We start from the raw sequence: 23,388 nt of genomic DNA, 5'->3' as shown, positions 1-23,388 counted from the left end.
AGATATGGCTAAACAACAATATTTTACACGTAAAATTAAGTGAGCATAACGTATGTATAAAAGCTGTTCCATGCTGAAATGTCCCCTTGCCTTGTTTTTTCCTCCAAATTATTTTTTTCCTTTTTCATTTTATTTAACTTCATTAGTAACCTTTTGAAAATTATAAATAAAATTTAAAACTGCCTTTTTTTGCGCCTTATGCAGATGCATGTTGCGTAACACGCTCCTGTTTGACTCTGCCTTCATCAGACGATAGATGATAATAAGAATGTTTGCTGATAATTTCATTTGAAATGGATTCTGCTTTTTGATCTAAACTTAAATTGATTTTTGCTTAATGACACCAGTTTTAAATTAACTGTATTTGTTAATTCAAGTTGAGAAGAAACTGCGCTATCAACTACAATGATTTGAAAATACAGTTGATATATATTTGATCATATCTTATGTTTTATATTTTTGTTTAAATAATTAAAAATGTTGTAATTGTAGCGTGAAATGCACATATAAATTATTCCTCTTCTCTCAAATTCTTATGCCATGGATTTGTTTTGTTGTATGAGGTCGGATGTTAGAAGTCTTACTGACCAATCAACAAAATTTGTATTTTATTAGATTATTTCCTGTCAAGAAACGATTCATCTGTTAATTATATTTCTAACGATTACACTACGTTACTTACGTGATTAGATGAATGTCTTGACGGTATTTTCTAGTAAAAACTTGCAAAACTTTATCTTGACTCAGTGATATCATGAATTTTGGGTTTATTTCTATATAATTGATATTGACAGTGACGTTGGACGATAGATTAGATTCATAACTGATGTCTTTTTTTTTTTTTTTTTTTTTTACAGCTTTAGTCGTAATAGTTAACGTGATTTTAATCCCATTCAAAATGCTGGGGTATGCAATTGAACATAAATACTCAGATTTATTTGAAATATCGTATAAGGAAAGAAAAACAATATATAAGCACAGAACAAGGGAAGAAAAGAAAGAAAAAGAAAAGAAAAAAAAAAGGAAAGAAAGTGTCGAGAAGATTAGAAGTAGTGTAACGATAGAATGGTAGCTTTGTTTTTCTATTAACGTAAGAGGAAATCGCTCCTATTTTTCGTGCAATATTAATACACTTAATTGCGTCTTCACACAAAAAGCTATGTACTTGTAAGATTGGACATATTATCTTATCTACTGAAATAATTTAGTATAGGGTTTCTGCCTTTAACTTATATGGATCAGATGACGCAGTAGATTATCAAAATACTGGTAGATAAATCTTGTTGATCAAAACTGTTAATAAATAGGCGCATTTATCATGTTTTGACCAACCTCCAACATTTTTCATCAGTTGCTTAAGTAATGTTGGGATGAAGATGGTATTCCCTCGGAAAAATTAAATATTTTTTAATAACGAAGTGAAGGCGCACCGTTCTTGCTTTCCAGCGTTATCTTATGATTTTAGGTTTACGATAACGAAGATGGCAGCGGTGTTTCCACATTCAGCACCGGGCGATCCTATAATGGGCTATCAACTGTCGGAAATTCCATCACTACTACCACAATCTGTATCGTTTTTACCTACACCATTACCTGTAATACCAGCACCTCAAGGAACTGTATATTTTCAATCGCCATATATCTTCCCCAGCGGTTTGTCACAGCCAATGTTTTGCGAGCAATCGAATATTCCACCGTCGCTTGAAAGTACTTCAAGAGAGGGTCCAGTGAGTGATAATGCTGGAACGATGCAAGGCATGTTTTTTCAAAACTATTAATTTCATCTTTAAATGACTGGTGGCATTATTTCTGATGTGTCATAAGATCTTAAGACTTTTGTTTTGCATGGGTCGGTTTGTTTTTTTTTTTTTTTTGAAAATTTTATTGACACAACTTTATATATAGTTATTTGCACACGTACGTATATCCCCCAGTATTGCTCAAGTGTAAAGCTCAAATGAGCCGTTCTTTAAGTTTTTCTTAATATCGTATACGTTTCACTATAATTGATGGCTTGGTAACCTTTCTCTCAAGTGTTATTTCTCTCTCAGTATGTTCAAATAATAATTTGCAGAAGCGGCACCGGAACTGTCACCTAGTGCCGTATTTTATCCGCCACCACCGTTTCCTATTCCTTTTCCACCTCCAGTGCATCCTTTTCAACTCCTCAGTCCTTATATACGTCCTAGCCCCGTTCTTTTTGTCTTACCACCATTCCCAGATACTTCCATACCTGGTAATCAATTGCCACTACTACCACCGCCATCTCTACCATCAACGTATCCAAAATCATCACTCTTGCAATCATTACCATCTTCATTTGCTTCTGCACCGTACCAGAGTTGGCCAACAACTAATGCTACATCGCAAAGTTCAACTGTGAGGATAACACCGATAAAGGACAACATTTTATCAACAGGTAATAATAGTTCACTTCGCTAATTATACAAGCTAATGTTGCTATCACAAAAATATTTCATGAGGTTTAGGAGACAAGAATTCAGTAATTTGGATTTTTTTTTTTTACTACACGAATTATCAAAAGTTGTATTCCATTAATTACCGAAACTTCTATTTCACTGAGAATTTCACAGAGATATTGCACTCAACGCTTTAAACTTAAATCATTAAACGTTTTTTGTAGCAAACTCATACCAGAGTTTGCATCCTTACCGATTTGTATTGCAGGTGCTAATCAATCATCACTTAAGTTTTCTGGGAATGATGACTTTAGGAATTTCCAACGGGAAAGTGGGGTAATTTTTTGATTTTTTAAAAGAAAAGTTTACAATAATATCTCTTCATACTAATTTGCTTGGTTTGAGTTCTTATATGTCAATTTCCTCTCGGAAAGTTTTTTTATTGCCTCTTAAGCTGGCATTTCTTGGCTCGCAAACTGTGGACTTTTGAATTTCTTGATACTTACAGAATCGGAGTGAGCACATATGTCGGAATAGGTCAGGTCCATTACTGAATAATTATCGCACTAAGCCTTGCATAAACTTCAAAAATGGCCACTGTCCTTATGGAAATAAGTGTCGATTCATTCACCAGGAAAGTTCGTTTTCATTTTATCATAGTAATTGGTGATAGCGAAAGAATGTGCAAGAATTTTTTGTAATTGTTAAATAATTTCGTATAATTTCCCAAATTTTCAGCATCAGATGGTGTAATCAAAACAAAATTTTCCACCAATGCTCCTGCATTCGTGCCAAGAGCTAATGGGTAAGTTCTAGAAAAGAATAATTCTATTTCAAACCTACCATTGTGGTAGCCTTAATTCCTTTTCTCACATTATCTTTATATAGAAAAAAGAAAATTAAGGAGCTTATCAAATAGAATTTAGAATGCACGCTAAATCAAACAGTCCATGTGCTTCACTGGATATGCTTCCATCGAATCGTCTCTACAGCTCAACGCCCGTATCATTACTGGGGAAAAGCCAGGGTAGTGGCCTGGATGTAAAGGAAAGACCAAATACGCCAACAGGGCGACGAGTATCTTATCGGCAAGATTTCAGTGCTGGTTATCGACGACCCTCTGTAGCTGACGGACCTCATCCTTTGCCTGCTTGTTGATTTCAAACGTGTAACTGTTTCTAATCCCCTGACTTGATCTCATCTTTTAATGCTGCTTTCTGCCAATATTGGGAAACATGTTTTTATTCTTCCATTGGATTCTTGCTATGTTAGGTGAAAGCGTATGAGTTCGCTTTTGTATATAAAGCTAAATTCAACTGTCATCTTTCATGTAAAAGTTAAAAGTGTTAGAAGTAATCTATCACATTTTTTAGTTATACGTAGATATTTGAAAATACAAGGCGTTTTAGTGAGCTTCTGCAATGTACGGTCGTGGAACGCTTCTCCTTTTGCAAAAGGCGGTGTTGTTTTTTGCATCAGTTGTCTCCAGCTTCCGTGTTAGTTTCTGAGGCTACAAAGCTAACTTGAAATAATTGAAGGCTCGCTGATAAGATTTTTGGATTATAGAATTGTATCTCTTCTGTTTTTTTTTATCTAATTCTTGTATATAGGGGTGCTAGCTACAAGCTTCTCGCACGGTGTCATCTGATTGTTCCTCATGCAGCACCTAGACCTTTCAACTTTTATGTTTCGGATCAGACGTATAAAACCTTCTGATTCAATTTTTGGCACACTTGCATTATTTATTTTACATAGTTTACATTTTTGATGCTTTATCACGACTTTAATTCATAAATCCATAGATTCATCACACAAAAATGTTGTAGCACTACACAAAGGATGAACTGGAACACTTGCGTTACTTGAAGTAATGAGTGCACTTGTACAAAAGTAATTGATGGATTCTATTAATTACGGGTGGGCTCCAGCTAAATTTTAAAAATATGTAAGGTCTAACAGGAATAGGGGCTCGCTCGTTTGCAGGGACAGCATGGGAGTGTGGTTAGTTCGGATTTTTGGGGTTTTCTGGAATAGAGACAGCTTGGGGCAGAGTGGCACTATATTAATAGCACATATGGTCTATCGTTGTTGCACACTATTACTGAGGTTGTGGCTATAGTGTGTTTGACCTGGTAATTTTGGGTTGTAGGGGAGATCACACGAGTGAAGTACCCAAGAGGGAAAAGGTGCGATAGAGCAGATTCTTAAACAACCGGCTGCTAGGGCTCTACTGTGTTACCGTACAAAACATGGCATGGTGCTGTACTAGCTTCTCAGCATTACTGGACAAACTATAGTATGTCTTTTCTTCTAAAGACAAATTGTTAATCACTTTGCTTATAAAAATTTAACATTCCCAGAATTGAATGTGTGGTAGGAGTTGTCGAATTACAAAATCATATATATATATATATATAATTATAAAATATATATATATAGGATAATAGCGAAAGTAAGGGAAAAGTGGGAAAAATGTCATTGTCGATGGATCAAGCACTTAACTTTTGCATTCGTGTTGCTGTTGCCACAGTCGCATCAATCGTTATCATGAAACTTGCAGTCAGATATATTGATCCAAACCATTCCATCAATAAAAATGCTAAAAAGAAGGTTAGCTTATTCAACTAAGGAATTCATCCAAAGATCGAGATTGGTTTTTAGGTTGTTCATTTTTGTAACTGGATTGCAGGCTGCTCAAGTAATCAAAACATTAGGCTTAGATCCATCAATCGAGCTTAACGAATACGAATTACGTATAGCTACACAATTCGTCCACTGCGGTCAGGTTAGTTGCTTTAAGTTTCTCATTTAACTTGTGCTTTCCCATTTGAGTTTTATTCAAAGTAAACAGTAGTTGCATTCGTAAATGGTGTGATCCAAAGATGAAGAGATAGTTTAGGAAGAATATAATCAGGTATTGCTATACTAAGCTGTGAAATTTTTCCGAAGGTCTGAAAATTTTCTCCGTTGGCTTCGATGGTTATATCTTGCACTCCAATATATATATATAATCGGATTTAGGGTGCAGATTGGTGCGATATTGGTGGTTGTGGCGCAGTTATTGAGGAAATTAATGATCGGATAATTATCCCATTAAAAATTCGCAATATTTACAAGAAACTCGCATTGTCGTCGAATCTTCTTTCTCCACCTAAAGGTAATTCACTTAATGCCATTCTCAAACAATGCATTATTGAGAGATTGAAAGGAAAGTAATTGGTTATTTCGTTGGTCGGAATCATATGTTTTCGAATATATATTTCATAACTTAATAGTTTTTATGCTTTAAAGATTTTTGCAAATTCCGATGAACACACTCTTAAGCAGTACTTCAGGAGTGCTTTTATACGGTCCACCAGGTTGTGGTAAAACTTTACTTGCAAAAGTTATCGCACGTGCAGCGAATGCTCGTTTCATTAATTTGCAAGTGTCGTCATTGTGCGATAAGTGGTATGGTGAATCACAGAAACTTGCTGATGCAGTTTTCTCTGTGGTATATGTTTCATAAGTATGTAAAATGATAAGTCACTCGAAGTTTTGGTTAAAACGTGTTTTAAAAATGTTTATTACAGGTTGGAAAAATACTGAAAATATGAGCCTATATAATACCATTTTTTTATTAATGAATAGAAAAACAGAATTGCACAGGTTTTTTAACTATTTCCCTTAGTAAATCTAACCAACCTTTTCAGGCACAGAAGTTCCAACCCACGATCATATTTATTGATGAGATAGGTGAGCATAGCAGTGATAAATTTTTTCATCATTTTGGAAAATTGTTTTTACACACTGGGCCACTTTTACATTTTCCATTATTTCAGATTCATTTTTGAGAGATCGAAATACCCAAGATCACGAAGCCACTGCCATGATGAAGGCGCAGTTCATGTGCTTATGGGATGGTTTTGCTTCATCAGGTGAGCACGTAGTTTATACGACATATATATACCGTATCTTTAATGCACGTATTCAAGTTCAAGAGATTCAAAATATGTGGTTATCGCTTTTTTAAACTGCTTTAAATTCTTTCAGACGATGCAATCGTCGTACTCGGAGCAACTAATAGACCAAACGATGTTGATAGTGCAATCTTACGACGAATGCCTGCACGATTCTATGTCCCTCTACCAGTAAGCTTTGCCTCAAATTTAGAAACTATGCTTAAAGTAGAATTTTCCATGTCTTTATGCTTTTTCATCTGCAAAATACTAGATATATCTGTAAGACTATATAAATGGTATGGTTTTTATACTGATTTTCACTAATTCCAGAGTTTAGAATCTCGCGCAGATATCTTAAAGGTTTTACTAAGGGACCAACCGGTTATGCCGGATATCAACTTTGAAAGGATAGCAGAATACGCTAATGAATTAAGCGGATCTGACTTGAAGGAAGTGTGTCGATTGGCTGTTTTATCGCGAGTTAAGGATGCATTTATCAAAGGAAAGGATTTGTACGTTTCGGTTTTTATACGTGTTCAACTTTCGGACATTTGATGCGTAAAGTGTCACTTTTATTTCTTATAAGTTCTATTTCAGAAATAATGAAACGACGCGAATGATTCGTGAAAGTGACGTAATACAGTCAGTAATGAAATATAAACAGACAATACAGGTTTCCGGCACGATACCAGTTTTTGAACCTCTTGATTAACATGGACCTAATTTTTTTGGAATGGCTGAAAGAACTTCGATAGCTGATCATAAGATACAGTTCGCATTTCCTATTATTGACTCTCTCCATTTTGCTTTCTAGGCAGTTCTGGATTAGGAATCAGTGTTGTCCTACTTTTATGTTTCCCACGTGATCCACTTCAGTTGTGTCTCAGATCAGTTATCTTTTGAATTTGCGAGCTGTTTATTTGTTTTTAAACAAAATCTGGTTATATGAACGACCAGAATGTTGCCATTCTTTACTTAAATTATTGCGTTAATTACTGTTCTAATGTTCTAATGTTAAACATTGGTCGGAGCTTGGAGCTTGTTTTTCTTTATTTGTTGACATTCAGCTAGTAAAGTAATAAATTGTACAGTATAAAGTTTCGGATTTTATGTTATACTTTGTTATATATTGTTTTTTATATTCCATTTCTAACAATTGACATATTAAGAAGCATATGTTATAGTATATATTATATTGCTATGTGTTATATTTGGCTTAGGCTTGTGAAGACTGCTTGATATTTACTGATTTCATGTCTGAAAACCTGAAAATGGAAATCTGAAAATTATGGAATACATTCATTAGGTTTTTCTGAATTGTTACCCATTGTAAAGCAATTTATGTATTGATAGATTTATGTTGTCATTATTTTACTTTATAATTATGACAACTAAACGCCTAAGTTTACTAGCATTATAGTGTTTCAAAAGAATTCATTGAAGAGGTATAATTTATAACAGCACATAAAAGAAGTAGAAGAAACCAACACAGCAAAAGAAAATAAATTGGAGTCAAGTGTAGTGGTGTCGTTCATTAATTACGGAAGTCTCCATTTTGATCAGATCTTCAATGTCGATGTCCATTCCATGTTGCGTTGTTTCTCCCTGCAGTGCGCCCAGCATGACCTCATGTTTCGGTTCCTCCTCCCTGGAACTAATCAGTGATCAGGAATCGTATGGGATTTGTAAAATATAGAGGTTTCTTCGAGTAATGTTAATGACTCAAATATGTTAGAACAGTTTCAAAAAATTGAGGAAATGGTTAAGAATGATTGAATTCTTAAAACGTTATCAGTAAAGACCTGCTCCGTTTTCCATCGTGCACCTGCCGCGACAATTCAAAATATTGATTAGGATGAGTTATCACAGTACCCAAAGAATTCTCAGCCATTTTATGGGTAAATTCGAAATATCGCGTGCAAGCCTTATCATACTGCTTATTTTTTGACAACAAAGTAATCTGAAAAATGTAAATTAAAGTCATCATTATCAGTGTCCCTTCCTGAACATCTCTCCTATCAACTCCTCATGTACTTATATATCGGGTTGGACAGATGAGAATAAATAAAGCGGTATAAGTTGCACTATAAAGACAATGAATGAAAATACTGAACACAGAAATGGTATTTCGTGAAAAGAATTTTGTTTCGAAAGTTATGGTCTTTTTGTTTACTAATTTTCGCTACTTAATCTGTTGACTGTATAAGATCAAATTTCATATGACGCATAGAAAGCTAAAAATTAAAGCGGCATTGATTCCTCTCTTGACTACTTGATTGAAAAACTCGTACCATGTTCTTTTACAGCTAATAAATTTGCTGAGCTTTCAATCAGAGATAAGAGAAAAAAACTAGAGTTGATAAAGCAGACAGCAACAACGACAGAATGAAAAGAAGTAAACATTCTGAATGGGAAACGTGAAACGAGACCACAAAATCTATTTGCAGAAGAGGTGAAGAGAACTCTTAGATTTGATTTGACAAAGGCAATCAAAGTCTGTGAGGTCAATCTCCCTATTAAATTGTTTTTCAAGCCTAAAGCGAATTACATATGAATATTTTAATCTCTCTGAGCTTTGTCAACAAATTTTCTTCAGTCGAGTCTATTTAATTCTTTCTAAAAATTTCCAGTTATTTTTGAGAAATAAAACAAACTTACATGCTCAATTTGAGACTTGGAAAGACCCGAACTTTCCAAATTTTGGGTGAGTAACCGCAAATCACTATGTCGATAAGGGCAACCTGAACACATTAGGTAAATATATTCCAGATGCGTCAGAATCAATCAGCGTTCATTTGGTGACATAATTTAAAATCGAGGTAAAAATACGATGAACAGAAAATTAAATTAGGTATTAAAAGAGAATAGTGTTGAATGGTCTGAATGAAAGGGAATACACCGTTAGCTAATAAGGATTATTTTGAAGTAGAAAGATATTAAAATTAATATCAAATTACCATGGCAGTCTGCAGAAGAAGGACTGAAATCCAAAATTATCTTTGCACAAGGATACGCCGAATAATCCGCATGCTTTCCTTCTTTACCATAATTATGACGAATATTGTATGCATATTGCTTATCAAACTAGAAATCAAGGAATAAATCGTCCAAACATACCCACTGTATCTCATAAATAATTCTACACTTTTAAATTAGGCATACTATCCGAAAATCTTTGTCCACTAAATTTTGGTAAAAAGAACTCCAAATTCTGGTTGGTAGATACATCAACTACGATTTTAATGCCAATAATAATGAATGGAATACTTTGTTTCAATTAGTAAAAGTTAGTAAAAGTCCAAAGTCACTTTAAGGTATCAATGGATGCTCTATTATATCTTAAAGAATGAATGACAAGATTAGTCTCGGCCAACCTTATCTGAATCCATTTTTTTAGTGAATTCACTTCTCCAGAAATTCAGTGCATCTTCCAATGTCATACCAACCGCTTTTAAAAACAATCCATACTGCATTCGAGCTCCATGACGCAAATGATGATCTACCCTCAATCGATTATGTATATTCCTCATACAAAGTGGAAATGAAGATGCAGCAAGCTGAAACTTCTTTGAAACTACAATTTCCTTCTTTTTTTAAGATTATTGGCTAAAAGAAATAAAAACATGTATAAACAGTGGTTCTGGGAAATTACAGCAAAGTTGCAATTCTAATATGTAAATTATCTTCTGTTTCTATTTCTATATATAATAAAAAACAGGTGTATACAGGTGTTTAATAGATAAATGCTTTGTACAGCACAATTCAACTCAATCAGAGAAAATCTAAATACAAAGATATTTTTAGGAAGTAACATCCACGAGCGACTGCACAGAATTAGAAGCCATATGCTGAACATAAATGAAACATACAGAATCCACCATATCAGGTGTAACACGGGAAGCATCCAATCCAATGTAATTTTTACCCACATATGATCTGCTCGATAGTTTCTTCAAAAATGGCATTAATCGGTCATTCTCCTCAATGTATACGATATTTCTACAAGCACGCTGAAAGATGACAAGCAGTAGCACATACATAAAAGTGACTGAAATGATCATTTTTATAAAACTATAAACTAAAATTTCAGCATTGAAGAATTTTGGAAAAAACTTCACGATTATAAATTACTGTCAATAAAATGGCTTCAACATAAATCAAACTTAGTTTTACAAACAATGAATGCTAACAGCCATAGCAGCAGCGATATTAAGACGAAGTCTTGTGCATAATATAACTTGGAGATCATCTTCAGAAACAAAGGCATAACCGAAAACCAACAAAACTCGACGTTTACGAACTAGGTCAAGTGCATCATCAAAAGGAACCTTCCAAAAATTTGTACCTGTAATCTGAAAAATAAGGCATATATTGAAAAGATGCATGGAAAATATTTCAAAAGCAGTAACTTTTTTGAAAGTAGAACTTATAATAACAATGTAATTTTTTAATATAAATTCAAACCGGTTAAAATAATAAGACAATAAATCGTTCTAATTTTACAACGATGATAATAATTTGCATTTATTGAAATATTGTAAACATCTTCCAATTTGATAACATAGTTTGTCTGTGCTATTTGATACTTGTCCATTCCGTCTTTAAAAAATCTGATAGTGATTTGGACTAAGAAGAACAACGTGATGTTCAACCTAATTTAGAATTCTGTACTATTCTATAAAGTGTACAAAAAATAAGTCTTCCTTTAATTATACATCTGTTTGCAAACCACATAACCGTCCAAAATAAAAAAGTTTCATAAAAAACATTAGCAAAGTAATGACGATACGGACAAGGAACCTAAGTATCAAGCATATATTACATTTAAAACTAGATTTTAAAGTACGTAGAGAAAATTTGATTTTTAAAACACGTAGAAAGTTTTATCAACAATATAATCTGTATGTTGACATGCAGAGGAAATAAAAAAATGTATGAACATTAAGAAAATTCTTATAGTGATAATACCAATAGGAACCTTATTTGATAAGGGACTACTACCTGATAAGGTATATGTCCAAGCCGTCATAGAAAAGTTACAGTGAAAGTTAATTACAACTGTAACTTCACTGTACAAGGGCCCTAGATTGATAAAACAAATAATCTAACCAAATATGTACAAAATGACATTATAAATGAAATGAGGATGAGAACACGTAGAGACATGTTTACTGAGACATGAATGACATCTCATATCATGAAACTATGCAGAGAACGGCAAATATCAGTAGATAGTTTGATTTTAATTCCAACATTAATTTTTAAGATAAAAACGGTACACTCGTCATAATAAATATTCTATGAAATCATCTAAAAGACTAACCTTGCTAATCGGTATAAAACAAGCGTTCGAAAGGTTTTCTTTCAGATTTTCTTTTTCAGCATCTGTCACCAGTTCAGCATCAAAATTGTTAGCTTGTAGAAACTGAGTTACAACATCGTAGCTTTTTGAAACCTTGAACAGCATTTTTAAATATGCGCAATGAAATAAACTGTAATATTCGATCGAAAAAAGAATAGTTTTTGTCTGCTTAATTCCAGACCAAAACAATGTTTTGAGCATTCCTCCTCTCAATAAAAATAGTAAAAAACGCACAAGTTGGAAACGAAATTTAAACAAGTCCACTTCTTGCTGGATAAACCATTTAGTCTGTTCAGGAGTCTGACAAAATGCAAGTCGAAGGATGAAATGAGATATAATATCACGCCTTCTCGCGTTTTCCAGTTCCTCCAATGGACAACAGCCACATGCTATTGGCATCAGTTTCATCAATTGCTGAAAGATAATAAATGATTCCCTAAGATGAAGTAAAATTCATTTATAATCGGTTGCACCAAATAGTATCACTAATTAAAAGATTTTCAAATACCGTGTAGTTGGACATTGCAAAAGCATTTCATTATGCTCTCACAATGGCTGCCAAATTATAAATAAATTACTATTGATAAACTACAAAAAGTCAAGTAGCAAAAATTAAATAATGCTGACAACGATTTCTGCCAATAGCTGCTTACCTTCGCTAACTCATTGTTTATCGCTTCTGTTTCACGTGGAAAACGATCCTTCACTTGTTCGACAGCCTTTAAAACTCTCAGCCTATTAAGTGCTAGCTCTTGAAATTCAAGCAGTGTGATATTCTCCATTGGTGACTCCAAATACATATGCAAATTTAAATCTTCCATCTTTTTCGGACCCTAAATTTGAACGGAGAGTTGTAATCCCGATGTTCCGAAAAACTCATCATGATACTTTTTAAATTAATTTAAATAATCAAAATCACCCTGTGAACTGGCCCGCGAGCATTTCGAACCAGAAACTTCGGAATATTTCTTGAACTCCCTTCAAACTGCATTTCCCCCAGTAACAATCTTCCCTCGCTTTTATAATTGCTTCCTACAATCAAAAATGTTCAAGAACGACGGCAAACTTCCTCAACAATGAAAAACTCCCAAAAAAAAAAAAAAAAAAAAACCGTCATAATGATTTCTCCAAATCCGCAAGGTTCGAAAGAACATAGACGCATATTTATGAAAAACGTGTTGGAGAATATGTAAATATAAGAGATGTGCAAGTTAAACATAAGACCTAAAACCGAGTTCCAATGCTTCTTTACACAACGGTTGAAGTTACCGCAAATTGGACAAACCTATCCTTTGCTTCATATAGTTCCGCTCCATTTAAAGAACCCGTATTTTTTCCGTAACGCTAAGATTCGCAAAATTCATTGCTACAAGTTTAATCCTTTCAAGGCTTCCCGTATGCAAAGGGTGAAGTGCTAAGTTGATGCAAAAGCAAGTATCGGATTCTCCTGCCTATTCTCCCATTTTAAATTCACATCAGAAAGAATGCAGTACCTATTGTTCTGTAATTTCAAAATAACTAAAATTTAGAAAAAAAAAAGTTGAAAATAACCATAAGTGTTAAATGTTTCATTTTAAAGATATAACCAAGTAAGCAGGAAACAACTGTTTCACAATCTTTTATCATAGAAACAATGACTGAAAACAAGAAACAGTAGGTAACTCTTTACAAAGCAAACGATGCTTGAAATAAAATGTATCAAGCATGACTTTACCAAAACCGAACTATTCAAATGAGTAAACATAAGACCAACTGACTATTTTTCTCTAAAAACATAAAACAATACTTATTGCTGTACAAGCATGCAGTTTTCATAATTGATAAGAAAAACACTGAAATTTAACTTAAAAATACTACTAACCTTTCATCATACAAAATAATGAAATCAGTACAATAAAAGTGATTTGGAAAAGACGTTTATACTATCAACAAAACATACCATTATTTTAAACAGCATTCTCGAGAAATTTGGAAATAACTCCAAAAATTGTTTTACTGCATTTACATATAGTGAATGCAGCACAAAATAAAAACAAAAGCACCACAATAATAAATATCAAACTCGACGAAAACTGTCAATGCAGGGGAACGCATACCTTATGGTTTCCTTGACAAACCTAATTTCTTTGCTTCTGATTCATAGATCAACAATCTCCACATTTTCACAACGAACACTTCTGCCTCATCATCCAATACCTGTAAAAATTAGCATAAAATAACTACTACCTCTAAGCATAATTGGAGTCTTTCATTTGAAAAAGGAATATAGTAAAGTAAAATACAACAGTGACAAACATGTGCTTAAATAGTATGATTACAGAACATGTGCTTAAATAGTATGATTACAGAACTTTCGGTTATAAGCAACAGATCCTGCTTAAGTTTTCCTAAAGAAAGTCAAATATAGTTGAAAACGTTACCATAGCGATGTCAGAAAGAATTTTCTGCGGATCGGTCTTCGATGTCACTTTTTCACAAACAAAATCAACCAATGAAGCTTCCTCCTCACCAATATAATCTGTTATTTTTTTCGAAACCCATGGCTTGACCTAAAAAAGAATGCAGGCTATACAAGTTGCACAGAAGAGAAAAGTATTCTAGAGAAATTCACAACTTTACAGATCTTAACTTTCAAAATAATATTTACTCTTTGTTCAACGAGAGACTTGTCGACATAATTCCAATTGATTGGGAATGCAAACAAATCATTTTTAGCAGTTGGAATGCGATCTATTAAATCCTTGATCATTTGTTTACGTTCTTCCGATGTCATAGCTTGAATGCGATCCTAAACATAAGTTTATGAGTAAAGATGTAAGGTAAATGATATGCAACGAAATATACAGAGTGAAAATTTATATTTCCAATCTTTTTATTTCTGTTACCTCTTCAGTTATTTCGAATGGTTTCAATTTCCTTTTCCGAAACGCTCCATCTTCATCATTTTCTTCAAAACCGAATATTCCATTCAGATGTGAACTTGTTGACGGTCGTGCAGGCGTAATAACATCGGTACGCACAACGGCTGGACTTGCAAGCGATGATGACATTACAGAAGGTGATGCCACGCTTACTATTGGTGAATTAGCAACAGGAGTGTCTTCGGATGCTACTGAAAAATTGTGATACATGATCTAGTAAAGTAAGTTTACTAAATCGATTATCAAAAATCTTTGCTTTGTAGTGTAAAAGACAACCTTATACATCTTTGAGAAAATTTTCTTATTCATTGACTCTGTTTTTAAAGGAAAACTAAGACGGAAATTATTTCCAGTAAGACACAAATTTAATGTCAAATGATGAAACCAATATTAAGCATTTTTTACCAGCTTTCCAGCTACTGCGCTTTTCTAGCTTTTCCGATTTAAGAGCCTCCTCAGCACTTCCATCACTTTCAGAATCGCTTTCGGATTCTTCACTCTCCTCATCTTTTTCTGGTTCAGATGGCAACGGTTTCTGACCTAAAGGACGATGTGGGTTTGGACTTCCAGAATCTGCTCGTAGTTTCCGCAAAAGAGCTTCTTCCTAAATTTATTTAATCATTTCGATTTTTTCTGCATAAGAAAAAATGAACAGACAATGAAACTTGGAGGGATCAAGCAACCTGTTCTTCATGTCGCTTCCTAGCTTCTTCATCCGGATTTTCAACATTCGCATTTTCAGCCAAAATCTGTTTCTTAAGCTCCTCAATTTCTTGCTGCTCACGTTGCCGATCTTTAGCATCTGCTTCACGCTCACGCTCAAAATCGCGCCGGCGTTGAAATAATGAAGAACTTCTAAATAAATGATTAAAATAGTTTTAAAATGATCCAGATACCTTTATCGGCTTGAGAATGTTATTTCCTTAAATGCCATTGCAAAAGGATAATTCAAATGGGAAGTCTCAATAAATGCACTATCATTTTTACTATAACCTCACTTTGTGCAGCATTTGACATATACCACTGGGAGAACGTTTATCTTTAGTAAACTAACAAACATTTGGTTCAGGCAAATAAAAAACACAATCAAAATTCCTACTTAAAATAAAAATAATTACTTGTAATATTTCTGATCCATGCGTTCATCATCATAATCTTCTAGGAAATGTTTCAATTTTTTTGCTTCTTTTTGCATGTCACGCTTACGTTGTTTTTCTCGTTGCTCATCCCGCTCATATAATTTCGCCTGCCTTCTTTCACGAGCTTCCCATTTACGCAGTCTCTCAGCATAAGCTATTTCCTTTTCACGAATCTAAAAATATTCCCTCTACGTTTGAGCAATTATGAAATTCCTGTGACTTCAAGAAGATTGGATGAGCATATTAGTGATAAGGACTGATAAGAAAAATTTTAATTTGAAATATGAAGACAAGTGTAACCTGTTTACGCAAAGCTCTTCTTTCCTTCTGTTCATCACTGTCTTCTGAATCTCGGTCCCTGAAAAAAGGCAGTCAGCATAGAAGAATGATGCAGTATCTACAAATACAATGCTCAAACATAAACAAAAATGCCTGCTGGGTGATTGAGATCTGAATGCTTTCCGTGTATGACTTCCGGAACGGTTCGAAAAACTGCTATCCGAAGACGAACTACTACTTCGACTTGATGCACTGCTTATGCTTGACGAACGATAGTGCGACCTAAATTCCTTACATCATAATAATTTTAGATAAGAAATGAAAAAAATGCCGAAAAATTAAAAAGGGATGTAGGGCTTCCACTCAACTGAAAACTAGCTAATTTTTATTTTTCACTATTACTTAATACTTATATTAATACAAATTATATCTCCATAAAGAATATGAAAATTTGTATAAAATTACATCTTCATAAGGAAAACGAAGATATAATTGTACAGATGCTGAACAAGGAATATGAATACTCCACGCTTGATATTAAACAAGTTTATATTAAACAATGCAAAAATTGTTTCAAATTAAAAAATAATGTAGAAAATATACTTTTTAACATCACTTCGTTCGCTATCACTTCGGGATCTCTTCCGAGATTTATGTTTGCTTCGACTATCTGAATGAGAACGTGAACGTGCTCGATGTCGGCCGCTATATTTGTCATCGTCCTGAAAGTATTTTATTACTTTGATCAATTCTGCAACAAACACGGAAACATGAATTCATTTACTTTATGATATGCACTCTACTCCGCAACTTTATATCTTTGCGCGTCCAGCACCCGTATTACGCTACATGTCTTCAGTTTCATAATACCTTCGGCTAGACAAAGATGCATGCAACAATGTAATGACTATAACTTACCTTTTCCGAATACAACTAAGAATGAACATAAGCTTTTAGATAATAACCACTTTCCAAATGTTACAGTTGTTTCCTCATAAGAGAATCAGTCAAGCAAATAATAATACAATGTTGTTATTAATCTTAAAAATACACAAAAATTGTTTATTCACCATTTACCGGGAAAAAAGTTTTCTCGAACTGTAAGGAGTAGAGTTGATGCTCATCCAAAATTGATTCGGAACTAATTCACTCTTGATCAACATTTAAAAACCGCCAATCACAAATTTCTTTTACAAGCAGTACTCTGCCCGCAATTGTAAGAAGTATATCTAATTCAATGTTATTATTGTGCAACCATCGTTGTATTATTATTATTATTATATGAACTGGTTAGAGATAACTAAAGAAATCTTCACTATGCAGTTTTTGAACAAAAACAGATTACCTTAAGTCGGCCAGGAACGAAAACAGAAAGATTTATAAGCCCGCACTGTTCATACTTTTTTGATAAATGAATGAATGGCAAAATAAAAATTTCATCTAAATTTCTTCGTTAGGTCCTGCTGACGTGAAGACTACTGCTGACAGTGAACTATTGTGGGTGCTACTGCTACTGAATGGTGCTACTGTTTGCGGTGAAGAGTGATGACACTAACAGAATGTTAAAGTGAAACAAGAAATTCCATTCAACCCATCATTGCAAGGACAGCATAGAGGAAAAATGTCACTAACAAATCTAACAATTATTATGAATTATCATGCACTCCAAAGTGACTAGTCATTATAATAGAAAAACACTGATACCGTTCTAAAAAAATATTTACTGAGCAAATAAGGAAGTATTATTAGATCATTCTCTTTACAAAGCTCCGCTTTTTTTCAAACTGAAGATACAATCAATATTTCTTTTCCTTTAAATTATGAAAATATCGCTGAAATAGCTATGCATGAGCCAAACTGAATGAACCAAATCTATCAGTGTAGCTAGCAATTTTCCTTTCATCTGCACAGCAAACAGATTTTAGATTGGTGACAGAAATTTTAAAATTCTGATATCCTTCTGCACACTAGAATAGACCAACTCGAAAATGACTGTTTCCAGAGACATTTCAGTATACTGGCAAAATTAATTAGACCATGTTAATTTGAATAGTACGATTAAATTAGAAAAGCTATCAATTCATCGATCTCTTTAAGCAAATGCAACATATTAATGTAACGTACAAATAACTAAACTTAATCAAAATGTGATTTTTTTTTCAACAGGCAAGATAGAGTTACTTAAAACAGCAACATTTACACTTACCAGCGCGACAATTTTTTTGCTGCGAAGTTGTACAAATCTGTAATATTATAAGCAAAATCACTATAATTCTTTTCTTCTCATTTCAAAAAAGAAAGAAAAAAGAACATGAATACGGGTATGCTCCAGAAATTTCATGCAAGCGTCAGTACAATACCAAAAAAGAAAAAAAAAATTAGAATGCGAAAATTAGGATGTTGTGCACTGTTAAAAAATGAAAAGCATGCGAACAGATAAAGAAGCCTTAAATTCATGTACAACTGCGATGTACTTTGTTACTCAATTTATAATGGAAATGCTAAGCAAACAATATCACAATTGAAAATGTGAGAAAGGTACGACAATAAACTACAATGCAAAAATGTGCATGCATGCCAATCTTCAAACTCTGAATCTATTGACTGGATTTAGAAGCTAATCGATTAAACCAAAAAATGACAAAAACTTTCACCGATGTACTTTGCCATCTGTCACAGAGTAAAAAAATTTGAAAACTGACGCCAGCACTCAAGGCTTTCAGGAAGATATCATTTCAGATAATCCAATGGGTTAAGCAGGAAGATCTGTAATGAAGAAAGGACTATTGCCTAAAATGGTAAACCAAATTTTAAAAGCTACAAAAAAGGAAGTGAAGCACCTAATTTTGCATCTTATCTGAATATATGATAAATGATAAATTCCGACACTTGGCAGCGAAATTGATTATTCGAAAGTTAGAAATAAACTTTCAGAACTTATTAAATATAGCACAAGCTGAACTGCTCAAAATTAAAACATAATCTAAAAAATAGGAATGATCTCATAAAAAAGCAGAATTAAATATTTAAATTTACAGTAAGAATCTAAACGAAAAATGTTTTGAATCTCATTGAGAGTCAGCGAAAATTAATAATAATTGGTCATCTTTTTATAATTGAGTTACTTAACTCAAAGTACAAATGCCGTTGGCATTAATAGCACAGGAAATTTTAAATTTCCCGGAAACGATGATTCACTGAAATTCTTTCTGTTCAATGAATGCAGTCGTTGTCTATTAACACGTCTACTTTCCCACCATAACCCATAATTTGCATACTTTAAGAATCAATCTCAGAGCAACATTATGCAATACGTCAGCATAACGTCGTTTCCGTCAAAAAAGAACCGAAACTTGTAGTATTAAGTATGCTATTAGCTACCAACATAACCACATTTACGATTAAAATCGATAACTAAGTTCTGAGACTTTTGTAAGGGCAGTCAGATTGATTACATCTCAAGCTTTAAGATTTCTTTGTTTCGGAATCAATTAGTTTGTTCATACTTATTTCAAAGAATAGACGAAATACAAAAATTTTTATTTTTATCAGTTGTGATCTAAAAAAGAATTGACTTAAGCAAAACAGTATGCCATTAAATTTTGGGAACAAACTTTTCAAGAAATTTTCAGATGAAGACCAACACAAAGGTTAATTAAAATGCTGAAAACAAATAGAAAACAGAATCATTCTTAATCAGAACAAATTAAGAATAATTTGCCACTAGTTAGTGTTAAAAAAGCGAGAACATTTAGTTAGAATTTGCAATTTCTGTTTGAACAGAAAATGAACTATTTGCAAGTTCCAATATATCTGCAATTTGAAATTTTTGACATTAACACGAGAAGGAAAATAAACATTGACGCACACACAAGGAGCTCTTCAAGCAGACAGAATAGCATTTTTCAAACATGTGATATGCATTCACTGTTGCTGTTGAAGCTTTGCTTAAGATTTATGTTCAGATTTTGACACCGTTCTTTGGTTTGGGAGCAAAGAGATTAGTTGCTGTGAGAAAATAAAGGAAAATGGAAAATATGGAACTTACTCGTTGCCAAAATGCGTATTTTCGTTATCTCGACAATATGCGTTTAGCCTATACAGATTTTATCAAAACACACACCTCTATGTGTGTACTACTTTAATTATTAGATTTCATTATCAGACAGTATTTAAATTATATACTGCAAATCTTTGCTTATTCAAAAATAGAAAAGTATTCCTTGAAAGTGGATAATATTACCTACCTTTCTTTCCTTTCGTTTTTCAATACTTCGATCTCGTGCTCGATCCTAAAGAATAGGGTTTCAGTAACAACCCAGTTTCGATTGATAGAATATTAAGGAACCATATATCTGATAGAAAATCAATGAAAAGAAATTAAAAGTAAATGTTTTATGCATATTCCATTGATTTAATTGCTTACTTTTCCTTTTTCCAATGCTGGGGACCGAGCTTTCTCTGCCAATTCACCATCTGCAATGTAACTTATGAAATTATTTGAAAAACAATTTAGTGTTGCATTTCTTGAACCAAAGCAATATTCCAATTCATTTTAAAGTTGTGAAAGGAAGTAAAGTCAGTCAACAATTAGAAAATTAAAAATGATATTGACTTCATAAACATGAAAATATAATCATAGCATTCTTTGACTTTCACTAACCAATAGTAATGTAACCTTCTATGGGAACTAGATCTGGTGCATCCTTTTCAATTAATGTTTGGATTTTCTGCCGTATTTCTTCATCGTCAGCAACATTATCTTCATCTGCTGGCATTTCATCAGATGCTAACGTTTCAGGTGGTAAATTTTTCTCTGCGCGTTTTCTTGCAACATAATCCTTGACCATTGTTCGTGTTTTGTCATCAATCTGGAAACTGTGCCTACTAATGTCTGACGTAAAATGATTAAAAAAAGAAAAACCTGCAACACAATTATCGAATACATGAAAACTTATTCGATACAATTAATTGCCTTTGTCTTTTTTAGTCCGATTCCAAATAACATGCCTTTTCAATATCACTGGGCTTTACTCTAAATGTACCTACGTACCTATGATTTATCTGGTTTTTTTTCCACCTCCCATTGTCATGTTTCTATAAGTAAAATTTCATTTCCATATTGAAAACTAACTTTAACTACTAATTTCTTCTCAGCGAGTGGATAATCATGCAAAATTCGTAAAGCTCGCATAGTGCCAAATGGACTTTCAAATTCACAAAAACCAAATGCTTGAAATTTCCCATTGGAACCTTGAATGCGCTTCCATGTTGCAACTGCACCACATTCCTCCAAAATTTCAAGATTTAAATATGCATAATATCCCAAAATAAACTAAATGAATCAAAAACTAGATTTTTGTAATATCAACAATTTTTAAGATTACCAGTATATGAACGGATAAAAAAAATTAAACACAACATTCAGTTTGCCAAGAATTTATGATGAATTATCGAGCATTCATTTCTTTGTATGTTTGCATGCATAATCATACGCTATTACTTATTATGAAACATCTACCGTTAAAATAGCTCGTATCAGCTCATTGCCGCATTTCTCATTTATATTACCAACAAACACTGTTGTGACGGGCGGTTTTTCTGGAGGCTGAAATAACAATCCACTGAACCTACACAAAAAAAACTTTTTCTTTTTTACTTTTTTTTTATACTTTTTTTTCTCATTTCAGGATACAAGAAAATTGTAAATAAAATACCTTAGGTTGTGGTGCGGGTGGCGCCGCCATCCGCTGTGCAGCAGCCGCGGCCATAATAGGATTTGGCATGAAATAAGGATTCGGAAAAGGCACTAAAATTAATCATGTCGACTAAAAATGAAATAAATTGATTCAAGCTTATGAAAATGTTTCATCTTAATTAATCAAGAAATGCACAGTATAAATAGAGAAAAATTATTTGTTATAATCAGTTAAATTATGCTATTATCAGGATAAAAGATCTTTTAAGAAAAAAAAGATGAAAAATTATCTTTTCAAGAAAAAACACAATAAGCATTCTCTACAATTGTGATACATCCAAAACGTCTGACGATGCATAGAGAAAAGCCAAAAAGCAAAACTTCAGTAAATGATGCATAGACTTTTTACCATTTCAATTTACAAATCTCTTTCGCATGATTTAAAAGAACAAATTTTGCTGTTTTTAATGTATAATTATACATACAAGAATGTTTTGATACTTCAATAATTCTGAAAAATTAAATTTGACTTTTGATTTCTAGAACTCTAGACTATCGGAAGGAGACGGCTGCACTAATGACACATGACATCAATAATTCCTGCCAAAATTAGAAAAGCCTTTAAAATTTGCTGGTCATGTTCCACATCAAGCACTGAGAAAGTCATTCAAAAGACAGATGGAATGCAAAAAGGAATCGAACAAGAAATTTTAACCACAAGGATCAAGATCCAAAACAGGAGTAATAGTTTATAACTACAAACAACCATCCAGCACGAGAGAAGGAAATTTTAAAAAAATAAGGCTTGTTATATTATATTTTTGTTACGACGATAAGAACAAAAAATACAAAACTACAGTCGAGGAAAACGGCAATCCCCACAAATGTCAATTCATTTACGAAATGCATTGCTTCCGAGTAGAAAAGCAGAAAGAGTTATGCTCGGAAAAACTGACTGATTCACAGTAATGACCACAGTAGCTAATAAAAAGCTTGATGATGCTAGGAACTTGTAAAATAGAATCTCTAAAGGATAACTTAAACGCACAAGTAAATAAATATTGATCATTTCCAAAATGATTAAAGACATCAATTTTCTTCGCAGTTTGTACGATCAAGCAATCAGCATCACAAACCATATCAAAGGTGGCAGCAGATATGACTAATGCTTCCACTAACAAGGGAGATACTCCCAAAACAAATTAAAATGTTTCGAAAACTTACTCATCGGCGTCATTTGAGGAATTTGAACACCATAAGCTGGAATCATACCAGGAAATCTTGGTGGTACAGCCATCGCAATAATAAAACCAATACAATTCCTGAACGATACTTTGACAATTATAAATCTAAAGATTTAGAAGACAGACTGAGGCGACTTGGGACAGACAGTACTTTATCTAAACCGATACCGTACGACAAAATCTACGCAACTACGATTCCCCAATGGCGCAAACAAACCGTGCTAAATCGCTGTACTACGCGTTTTGAAACGAAATGGCAACAATGTGCAATTAATTCCTAGTATTTGTCTCTGAGAACTTAGTGAGGTATTTGTTTGTAGAGAGTTTTATTAAGTTCCAGTAGTTCAGGAAATACTTTTTTTTTTCATGGATTGTGGCTGATAG

General features: G+C 33.3%; 4 protein-coding genes across 4 annotated transcripts; 2 read left to right on the top strand and 2 right to left on the bottom strand.

The window, feature by feature from the left end:
• Nucleotides 1-1,481: 1,481 nt before the first annotated feature.
• Bm14736 (Uncharacterized protein) lies at nucleotides 1,482-3,578 on the top strand (the record flags this gene model as incomplete). The annotated part of the gene is made up of 6 exons (XM_043081978.1): nucleotides 1,482-1,755; nucleotides 2,075-2,419; nucleotides 2,689-2,756; nucleotides 2,929-3,058; nucleotides 3,159-3,225; nucleotides 3,347-3,578. The coding sequence occupies 6 exons, from the start codon at nucleotides 1,482-1,484 to the stop codon at nucleotides 3,576-3,578; spliced, it is 1,116 nt and encodes a 371-aa protein (XP_042937912.1).
• A 1,314-nt stretch (nucleotides 3,579-4,892) lies between these two features.
• On the top strand, nucleotides 4,893-7,073 carry Bma-mspn-1 (Uncharacterized protein; the record flags this gene model as incomplete). The annotated part of the gene is made up of 9 exons (XM_001901705.1): nucleotides 4,893-5,030; nucleotides 5,110-5,205; nucleotides 5,442-5,577; nucleotides 5,756-5,913; nucleotides 6,113-6,155; nucleotides 6,242-6,337; nucleotides 6,453-6,550; nucleotides 6,692-6,873; nucleotides 6,959-7,073. The coding sequence occupies 9 exons, from the start codon at nucleotides 4,893-4,895 to the stop codon at nucleotides 7,071-7,073; spliced, it is 1,062 nt and encodes a 353-aa protein (XP_001901740.1).
• Nucleotides 7,074-7,873: 800 nt separating this feature from the next.
• On the bottom strand, nucleotides 7,874-12,714 carry Bma-pri-2 (Uncharacterized protein; the record flags this gene model as incomplete). The annotated part of the gene is made up of 11 exons (XM_001901706.2): nucleotides 7,874-8,009; nucleotides 8,164-8,321; nucleotides 9,020-9,102; nucleotides 9,319-9,445; nucleotides 9,736-9,918; nucleotides 10,231-10,371; nucleotides 10,552-10,713; nucleotides 11,685-11,816; nucleotides 11,958-12,137; nucleotides 12,377-12,556; nucleotides 12,643-12,714. The coding sequence occupies 11 exons, from the start codon at nucleotides 12,712-12,714 to the stop codon at nucleotides 7,874-7,876; spliced, it is 1,554 nt and encodes a 517-aa protein (XP_001901741.2).
• Nucleotides 12,715-13,820: 1,106 nt separating this feature from the next.
• On the bottom strand, nucleotides 13,821-23,057 carry Bma-rbm-25 (Uncharacterized protein; the record flags this gene model as incomplete). The annotated part of the gene is made up of 17 exons (XM_043081977.1): nucleotides 13,821-13,919; nucleotides 14,144-14,272; nucleotides 14,371-14,511; nucleotides 14,609-14,835; nucleotides 15,050-15,248; nucleotides 15,328-15,499; nucleotides 15,763-15,956; nucleotides 16,084-16,141; nucleotides 16,216-16,344; nucleotides 16,666-16,784; nucleotides 20,310-20,354; nucleotides 20,489-20,538; nucleotides 20,741-20,933; nucleotides 21,197-21,352; nucleotides 21,584-21,670; nucleotides 21,780-21,871; nucleotides 22,985-23,057. The coding sequence occupies 17 exons, from the start codon at nucleotides 23,055-23,057 to the stop codon at nucleotides 13,821-13,823; spliced, it is 2,163 nt and encodes a 720-aa protein (XP_042937911.1).
• Between the last annotated feature and the right edge of the window lie 331 nt (nucleotides 23,058-23,388).

This window comes from Brugia malayi, assembly GCF_000002995.4.
Source record: "Brugia malayi strain FR3 genome assembly, contig: Bm_v4_Chr4_scaffold_001, whole genome shotgun sequence".
In the NCBI taxonomy this organism is placed as follows: Eukaryota; Metazoa; Nematoda; class Chromadorea; order Rhabditida; family Onchocercidae; genus Brugia; species Brugia malayi.
The sequence above is the reverse complement of the archived record's forward strand: the minus strand, read 5'-3'. Positions and strand labels throughout refer to the sequence as shown.